The 9,394-nt window shown below is 44.8% G+C and overlaps 2 protein-coding genes across 3 annotated transcripts in view; one reads left to right on the top strand and one right to left on the bottom strand.

Moving 5' to 3' along the window:
* Nucleotides 1–2,403: 2,403 nt before the first annotated feature.
* On the bottom strand, nucleotides 2,404–6,613 carry ARL6IP6 (ADP ribosylation factor like GTPase 6 interacting protein 6). Its single transcript, XM_053407140.1, has 4 exons — nucleotides 6,266–6,613; nucleotides 5,496–5,549; nucleotides 3,604–3,736; nucleotides 2,404–2,824 (listed from the first exon to the last, which is right to left on the bottom strand). Exons 1-4 carry the CDS (start codon nucleotides 6,573–6,575, stop codon nucleotides 2,731–2,733), a joined length of 591 nt encoding a protein of 196 aa, XP_053263115.1. The 5' UTR covers nucleotides 6,576–6,613; the 3' UTR covers nucleotides 2,404–2,730.
* Nucleotides 6,614–6,798: 185 nt separating this feature from the next.
* The window catches only part of PRPF40A (pre-mRNA processing factor 40 homolog A), a 66,856-nt gene continuing 64,260 nt past the window's right edge, over nucleotides 6,799–9,394 (top strand). For both annotated transcript variants that reach the window (XR_008332577.1, XM_053407121.1), the window contains exon 1: nucleotides 6,799–7,819. Coding sequence is in view for 1 of the 2 variants with exons in the window: in XM_053407121.1 (XP_053263096.1) it covers nucleotides 7,415–7,819 (405 nt within the window). In the remaining variant the exon portion in view is untranslated. The remainder of the gene's footprint in view (nucleotides 7,820–9,394) is intronic.

Raw genomic sequence — 9,394 nt, 5'->3', positions numbered from 1 at the left:
AAAACAATGGGGGGTTTCGTGACACAAAAAATACTGCATGGACAAAATGAGTTCGGTACAAATATCCATTTCCAGTTAAAAAAGTCAATTATTATATTCTATATTTAAAAGGAACATGTGTTTATATTATACTTTGCCTTGGACCCAAAGGGCTGTATCCGACACTGCAGGTCCATTGGCACAAGCAGCTTCACCCCCCTCCCCAACACCCTCAAAACCACATCTAGAAGGATGGGAAGCTCTCCAGAGCAGATTTTGGGGATGCACAGCAGGCAAGGATAGGCAAGTCCCGTTGCACCCATGCAACCCTGCAGGCACAGCATCAGCTACAATCCCCACCCCAAATGATCTGAATGAATGCGTATGTTGCCTGCCCACTCTCCCTTCCCAAATGCAGCCTTCTGATGGTGCAGCACACTCCATTCAAAAGGACCCCCAATCTCAGAAATGCATGGGAAAGACAACAAAGTTCTACAGAGGGAAAATAGCAGGATGTGTATTCTTTGGTTCAAAGCCATACATTAAAAAATCTAGTTAATTAATTATTTGCCTATTTGCATACTTTAACTAATCAGGTGTTGAAGTCAGATAAACATAATACATTAGTTTTCATTATAATTAGAATATTTTAATTTGTTACCCTAGTACTTACTTTAATACTATACATATTGTAGAGTAATCAGTGCTTCTTTTTTTAAGGAAAAAAAGGTGCCGGTACTCACCATGAGGTTGTTACAGGAAGTGCCACATTTTTAACACTTGGAGAAAAAGAAAGGTGCCGGTACTGTATCCCCTGAGTACCCCCAGAAAAAGCACTGATAGTAAGCTATAAGAGAACAGCCCTGCTGTTTTAAAAGTGTAACAAGCAAAATATACAGTTCTGTTTGGACAGTGTTAAAATATGGTTCAGTTTTACATGCAAGAGCCTCTGGCCTCAGTACTTCCCCTTCTGTCACTGTGAGAAGATGTGAAACTTTCACTTCTGCTTTCCATTAACTATGGTTTGTCACATCTGACCCTTCAAACTGTGGTTAATCTTAACTATGATTTCCGGAAACAAGCCAGAACTGTAAACCAGGGTTTGAAGTCTAACAACAGTTTCTCTAAGTTCAAACACAGTAGATGTATAGGGACAATAAATCTTCCCTTTGTGCCAGTGAATTTCAACTAATCAGAAAACTATGGTTAATGGAACAAGCCAGGAATCCAGTTTGATGTTGGTTTCATATTCTGTCTTGTTCCTAAGCTGTTTTCCAATTTGGATCAAATGAGAAATGAAAGTAAACTGAGGAGTTCCTGGGGTTTTTGCACCTGTTACGAAGGGGTTATGTGCATGCTCACAAGCCTTATTCATACTGAACTTATTTAAGTTAATATACGATTATCAGAACCTTTGCTATGGCCATCAGCTGATGCGAATAAAGTTTTATCTAAGATTATCAGAACCAGGCCAATAAATAACTACTGTTAGTTGAAACAGAAGCAGAAGTTTCTGATCTTCTCCTTGTGGCTGCAACAGGTGGACAACAGAAAGGAGCCCATGAAGCCAAGGTTAATACACATAACACTAAGCCATAGTTTATTTTAGCACTACATACTTTTGCAGCCAGTCTCACTGAGAACAGAAAGAAACCAAACTGAGAACAGCGACAAAACACATTACAGCTGCATTAATACAATATTGGCGTAGTCAGAATTTTGACCCAACACTTGGAGGTAGTGAAAATTAAGGCAGTGCTTTCTTAGCTATCAAGTGGCACAATCTACACATACTTCTAACTGAAATTCCCCCCCAGCACTCCTAATAAAAGCATTATGTAACATTGTTACAGCTTGACAGCTGGTCCTGAACTGATGCCTGTCAAATGGGAAGCCCCTCTTTCTTAGCGGCATGAGGGAGCGAGCAAAGCTGAGAGTTGAGACTTGTAAATTAGGGATCAGCCTGCAAGAAAGAAGCTATGTGATTTTGTCTTCTAGGTCTTTGACACACATATAGCTGTCCTAGCCCTTCAATGACCCCACAGCAGGGCAAAACTAGGTTTTATTTCACCTGGGTCAAAGGGTAGAGTTTGGCACTTCCACGTACACTTGCATATGCATATGCATACACAAAGGCTGGGGGACTCAATTATGCCCCTACAAACCCTGTCCTTTTAAGTCTAGGAACAAAGTAAGTCCCATAGTGGAAACTGAGTGAAATTGCAGGGTCTCTCCTTTCGCTGCTGTCCCCTTCTCCCAAATGAAATTAAGTTAGTGTAAATCCTCTGAAATCGAATGAGCACAACTGATGTGATTCAAACCTCCCCCCCCAATTTTGCTGCTAAGTATGCAGCATGTCAAAACCAAACCTGAAAGTTCACTGAATGGCATAATAGAATAATGGCAATTATTATTAATCCAGTGGCTATTTTGAGCATTTTATCAGCAACAATCTTGAGCTAATTCTCACGAAGTGGTTGCCTCATGAAGTCTTTTGAAAATGCTGCAATCATTTCTGCAGCCGGACATTTTGTGTACACCTCCTTTCCTTATTAATCTGTCTCCACCCGTTGATTTGTTTTAGAAATGCCTCCAGCTGCTTCCTAAAACATTTGGCATCATTTTGGAGAAAGCATATTAAAACAGAGATTGAGGCAAGTATACTGAACACATGGATGGTTTGTTTGTGTGAAGGCAGCTTCAAGCGTCGTCTAGAAAGCTGTCTCTCTATGAGAAAGTTCTCAGTACAGACTAAAGGAGACACCATACTAGGGCAAGAGCTGCCACTATTCCATTCAGTATGGCCATACTGTAGCCCATGTGAAAGGAGTGCCCAGTCATTCGCCTGAAAAAAAGCAGAAAACCAGTATGTAGGTAACAAGAACATTACAAAAGCTAAAATTAAAACTTTTTAATCCTAGTCATAGTCCTATTCCCAAAATGAAAAATTATTTCATTACCACAATAGAAAGCCTGAAGAAGCCAAAGTATAGCAGATTATTACCAATTCCCTTCAATAAAACTCCCACGAACAGCAAAAACACAGAGAAATGGGAGTATATTCAAAATATTCTACATACAGAAAGCAATAAATATTGGTAATTTGGGGGGGTAGTTCACTGTATATATTGTAGATCATGGATTTAATTATTTTTTACCTTGACTTAAAATTGTTTCAGGAATACTAAAGTAAAGGTAAAAGGACTTTATATAAGATATGAAAACTTATGATAGGACACACCCTGCTGGCTAACTTGTAAAATTGTTTAATATGAAGTCTCAGAAAGAACACATTCTTTGTATTTTGTGAATACAAGGCAACAAAACTGTCCTTAACATACAACATAACAAATTAAACCTATTTTACATCCTATCACGTATAACAGTTTATGGTAATATTGCATTTCTCAACTAAAAACATAGAATTATTGTACTCTAGCTAGTCACCATGGACTCTGTCCCGGTTACTAGTCCAACACTAGTTGGCATAAATTTGTTTCCTCGAATATGAAGTTGTAACAGCACCAGCATATTTAGTAACAAGCTGTTCCTTACATATCTATTATAGTGGTTTACTAAGCCCCGTATCTGGTCGTATTTCAGTCTTACGAAGAAGGAACTCACTTGAATCGTGCAGGTGAGAGTGGAGTAGGAGGAAACATTCCCGGTTCAAAGGAATCAAAATAGGTCACTGTCCAAGAAAAACTGCAACATGAAAGTCCACTCATCAAGGATAGAACAAGTAGACTCCAAAATCCTTAGGGAAGAGAAACAAAGTGAAAACCTGGAATACAATTTTAATTTGGCCACAGGAGAGATGCATCAACTCCACTGTAGAATAAAGATCAAATCCGGAATAGAAGTAAACTAGCAAAATGACAATTACAATACAACCCTACGAATGTTTACTCAGAATTAAGTATATTGAGTGGAACATGTTTGCATTATATGTGTGCAGAATGTTGTAATTTTCATTATGGTTAGAACAAAACTAGCATTTTTGTGTCTGATCTATGGAAAGTAATCATCCATTGAGTTGTTACTGTTCGCTCTATTCATTTTTGATAATCTATCTGGAGCCAAATACCATCTGTTGTGGATCTTCATGTAGTTCTCCCTCAATGAATTGCAGACTGTAAAGTTTATATTTCCCCCCCCAAAAAATTTTCCAGTCTTCCAAATCGATTGTCTAGCCTAGGTCCCGATCCCACTTTAGCATGTTCTCTCCTTGTACCTCTTGATCTGAAGGTACTTTTTCTAACAATCTGTACATTTTTTAAAGTGTTTTTTGATTACTTTGTAGTACCTCTCTTTCAAATTTTGAAATTTTGTTTTCAAATCCCCTAGTTTTTATATCTTTCTCATACGTTGCCTTTAATTGGAAACATTCTAGCCAATTTATTTCCATTGTTTTGAGTTCTTCATAATTTTTTTATTTAGTGTTTCTATTTGTTTCTTCTGCTAATTATCTATATGTTGGCCAGATAGTTTTTATATTATTTTTTAGTGTCGATGTTGCCTCTAGTGGAGAGATCCACCATGGGGGTTTTTCTGTAACTCTCTCTTTCATTCTCTCCCATACCTCAAATGGGGCCTTTCTTACTAAATGAATCCTTTATGAAGTTGTATCTTCCCATAAAATAGATATCCGTGCCAACCATATATTTTGTCCCAACCTTCTAACTTTAAAACTTCAGTATCTTTTAATAATATCCACTTTTTCAACCAGTTCCAGCACGCTGCTTCGAAATATCTTCTTAAGTCTGGGACTGCAAATCCCCAACTTTCTTTTGATCCCATCATTATTTCTGATTTAATTTTGGCTTTCTTCCCCTGCCATATGAAATTGTCAAGGTCTCTTTGCCAGCTTATGAAATACTTTGTCCCAATTATTATTGGGATAGTTTGAAATAAAAATAGGATTTTTTGTAATATCACCATTTTAATCATTGATACTCTCCCCCCTAATGATAATTTTAATTTGTTCCATTTTCCCTTTAATTTTCTTCCATTTTTAACATAATTGTCATTAAATAAATCCGTGTTTTTATTTGTAATCCATACCCCTAAATAATTTACCTTGTTTTCTATTTTTAATCCTGTTGTTCTCTCTTAACTCATTTCTATCTTTCTCCCCCATATTTTTTGTTAATAATTTTGACTTGTCTTTATTCAAATCCTGATACATCGCCAAATTCTTTCATTTTTATTCATGCTTACTGAATATTTTCTATTGGTGTTTCAGTTATAATTACATCATCCGCAAATGCTTTTACTTTAAAACACTATGTTTCAAGGTTTATGCCCTTTATTTCTTCATCTTTCCTTAAAGCTATTAATGTTTCCAATACTGTTATAAATAAAAGTGGTGATAGGGGGCATCCCTGTCGTGTCCCTCTTTCAGTTCAAATCAATTTTGGACAATATATTGATACATCGCCCAGCCCTATTAGCCAATAAACAAAGCCTAAAATGAACAGCCATTATTCCAAAATAAAGCGACATGAGCAGCTTACCTAAAATGCTTGTTTCTATATTCTCATCGGTCTTCCCTTTTTCAGATCGCAAATCTGTTGGCAGAAACAGCAAACAATGAAAGTTGTAAGGCAAAGCAATTCTGGGTAGAAATTGTTCTCTAGCAAGTGGCACACCCAAGCATTTTTTCTTCTGCCGCACGACTAGACAATCATTTTGTTGCATAAAAAAATCAGTTAGAATTCAAATGCCTGTTAAAGTGTGCCACAGGTTTTTAAGCAGAAGTATGCGGGTGGCGCTGTGGGTTAAACCACAGAGCCTAGGGCTTGCCGATCAGAAGGTCAGAGGTTTGAATCCCCGCGACGGGGTGAGCTCCCGTTGCTCGGTCCCTGCTCCCGCCAACCTAGCAGTTCAAAAGCACGTCGAAGTGCAAGTAGATAAATAGGTACCGCTGCAGCGGGAAGGTAAACAGCGTTTCCGTGCGCTACTCTGGTTTGCCAGAAGCAGCTTAGTCATGCTGGCTACATGACTCGGAAGCTGTACGCCGGCTCCCTCAGCCAATAAAGCGAGATGAGCACCGCAACCCCACAGTCGGTCACAACTGGACCTAATGGTCAGGGGTCCCTTTACCTCTACGGATCACTATGGATGCCTTCCTTGAAATTCCTGCATTGCAGGGTTGGGGTTGGGCTAGATTACCCTCACGGTCCCTTCCCTACGATTCTATGGCTGCTGGGAAGGCGCTAGGCCTAGCAAGCGGTATCCCATGCACTGAAGCGTCTCCTGCCTCTTCTCCTCGCCCTTTCCTCACCTCTCAGTACCAGGCAAGCGATGGCCAGCAGGAAAGCCAGCAAGGACACGGCCAGGAGGCAACACAGCACGGAGAAGGCCCTGCTCGGCCACCGGCGAGCCGCCCCGTCCGGCAGCGGGGCCAGGGTAGCCCGGGACACGGGGCTTCTCCCGAGGCCGCCCAGCAGCTCTCCTTTGCCGCCGCCTTCCTCCTCCTCCTCCAGCTCCGCCTGGAGGTTCCGCGCTACCTCCCCTCGCTCCGGCGGCCACGGAGTGCCGGGGGGCCCCGCGCGGCCGTAACGGACCGCGGTGTTCCGATGGCGCACTGCCATGGCAACGGCGCTTTCGAAGTTCTCGCGCGCGAAACGGACGTCGCCCACGCAAAGCGGTCCCCTCTCCGCCCCCCCACGCGGTTTAAATAAGCCTCTAAACCGGAAGCGTATCTATCTCGCGAAAGGGGTGGGACCGAGAAATTGCCCACGCCGGAAGAACGCATCGGGAGCCCCGCCCTCTTCTGTCTGTCTGTCTGTCTCTCTCTCTCTCGCACCCCACCGCCTCGCTCGCTCAACGGATTAAACTGCTCAGGGCCTCTTAAAGGGACCGAGCGAGGAAGCAAGCCAAACGCCTTCGCTGTCTCGCTCCCTCCGCCCGCCCTTCCAGTTCAGCTGAGGGACCTCTTGGCTTTCCGTAGCCACGCCCCCGATCTCGGCTCGCGGGAGCCCATTTTCCCAGTGTCCTTTGCGCGCACGTCCCCTTCTGCTCCCACTCTGTAGTTTCCATCCTCCTCAGGCCCTTCCGTTGGATAAGCCCTGACCCCACGCGCGCTTCTTTTTTCTTTTCCCCTTCGCCCCCCGCTTTGCTTTTTGCCTCCCGCTGAGGTTAGGAAGAGCGGGAGGCGGCGGCGGCGGCCCTCAATTCTCCCCACAACCCGGCCTGGAGTGAGTTTTTTGTTCCGGCCCAGCCGCGCGCGCAGGGCGCTCCTCCTTACGTGTCGGTGAGCCTGACTTTCGACGGAACCCCTTTTCTCCCATTGCCCCGCAGGGCGGCCGCCGCCGGCCCCCGCCCGCCCCTCCTTCCTCTTCCCGTTCGCTCCTCCTCTAACGGTTCCGCTTAGACACCCCGCAGCCGGGAGGGCAGGCTCGCCGGAGCCGGGCCCGGTCCAGGGGAGGCGATGTCAGGCGGGGACTCGGCGGCCGCCGCGGCCTCCCCTCAGCCGCTCCCTTTCTCCCTGCCCAAGCCGCCTCCCCTCATGCAGCTCAACCCCGGCGAGGGAGTGCGGCCCGTCGGGGCTCCCGGCCCGGAGCAGTCGCCCAAGAGCAGCCGCATGGGAGGCCGCCCGGATTGGCCGGCCGGGAAGCCCGTCAGCCTCTTGGCTCCCCTCCTCCCGCCTCGAGGGGAGCCCGAACCCCTCCTGCCCTTCGGGCCGTCTTCCCGCCAGCCGCTCCGGGGGAGGCTGCTGGGCAGGTGCGGAGGTGGCGGCGGCGGCGGGAGCCTCCTCAATCCTTCGATGCGACCAGGTGGCGGCGGCGGCGGTGGAGGAGGCGGCGGTGGCGGTATGGGCCGAGAGCCCCTCATGGTGAGTGGAAAGGTTGTGACTTGTTTTTCCCGCTGCGTTAACTCCCGCGTGGAGTTACCCGTCGCGCGTTCATTCTGAGCGCTTTCAGCGTGATCCTCAAACTCTGAAGTCGAAGAATAGGGTACGGTTATGGTCTAACCTGAGTGGAATATGGAGATGGGTAGTTGTTATAAGAGGTCCGGGGCAACTTGCAGTCCGGCATAATCGCCCTTCTCTGTTTCCCACGCCCTACACACATCCCCCCAAAAAGAAAAAAGAGTGTACTTCATGCTTCTAACATAATCGGTTTCTAATAATGGAGCTTTTTCTGCACAGACGTCTTGTCCTATCTTGATCTCTTAAGCACATCATGTCCGAAGTCCTTTTGTTCAAGTTTTGGGCTACTTCGTTACCAGCAAGCTGCTTATCAAGTTATGTATTAAGTAGATTCCTACTTTGATTAACCTTGTGCTTTTCAAGTAGCTGGATGCAATGTGTGCTCATAAAATGAGAGAAAAGGGTAACTTTTTGTTGTAAATTTTTATGTAAATTTGGCGTTGGGCCTCTAAGGTAGAAAATGGCTGTTTTTAACACAATTTTTAGTTGCAAGTCTGTACATATGAAGAATGGTTGAGCAAGGCCCAATCAGGTATTCAGTTTAGTGTTTGAAGACAATCATGAGAGGGGAGTGGGGGCATGCTGGCAAGATTTGTCCCCTCCTATGCCTCATCTTCCCCTCCATTATAGCCCACTGCTCCAGGAGTTGGAAGATAAAGTTCTGTAGCAGTGAACCTCTTGTATGTAGAGGTATCATAAAGGTAAGGTAAAGGTACCCCTGACCATCGGGTCCAGTCGTGACTGACTCTAGGGTTGCGCGCTCATCTCGCTCAAGAGGCTGGGAGCCGGCGTTTGTCCGCAGACAGCTTCCGGGTCACGTGGCCAGTGTGACTAAGCCGCAGCTGGCGAACAAGCGCAGCACACGGAAACGCCATTTACCTTCCCGCTGGAGAGCGGTCCCTATTTTTCTACTTGCACCTTTTGGGGTGCTTTCGAACTGCTAGGTTGGCAGGAGCTGAGACCGAGCGACGGGAGCTCACCCCGCCGCGGGGATTCGAACCGCCGACCTTTCGATCGGCAGGTCCTAGGCTGTGTGGTTTAACCCACAGCGCCACCCGCGTCCCATGGAGGTATCATAAATTTAGGTAATTGGTAGTGCTCACTTGCCAATACAGTAAGTTGAAAATAATATGCTCATGGTTGTCAGGATAGTTTCATATTTTATGTTGTTCTTTTTTGCCCATTACAGGGTAATGGCCTGAATGGCAAATAGGTGTATACATGTTAGATACGTAATGTGGGAAGTAATCCAATAATATGCTGTTTTTAGTAGTTGTATTTAATTCTATTTAGTTTTTTAAACAATACTGCTTGAGTTCCTTTAGGAAGTTAAAAACTGCAATTCTATCAAACATGCAGCCCCCATCCAATTGTGGTTGGATGCAGGAGACATTGAGTATCCATCATGACTTGCCATGCACTACTTAAGTGCAGGTGGCATATCCTTCAGTTGGCCTTTATATTAATACAGTGAGGATT

This window comes from Podarcis raffonei, chromosome 1 (genome assembly GCF_027172205.1).
Source record: "Podarcis raffonei isolate rPodRaf1 chromosome 1, rPodRaf1.pri, whole genome shotgun sequence".
NCBI classification, from domain to species: Eukaryota; Metazoa; Chordata; class Lepidosauria; order Squamata; family Lacertidae; genus Podarcis; species Podarcis raffonei.
This window is presented reverse-complemented; position numbering and strand designations above follow the sequence as displayed.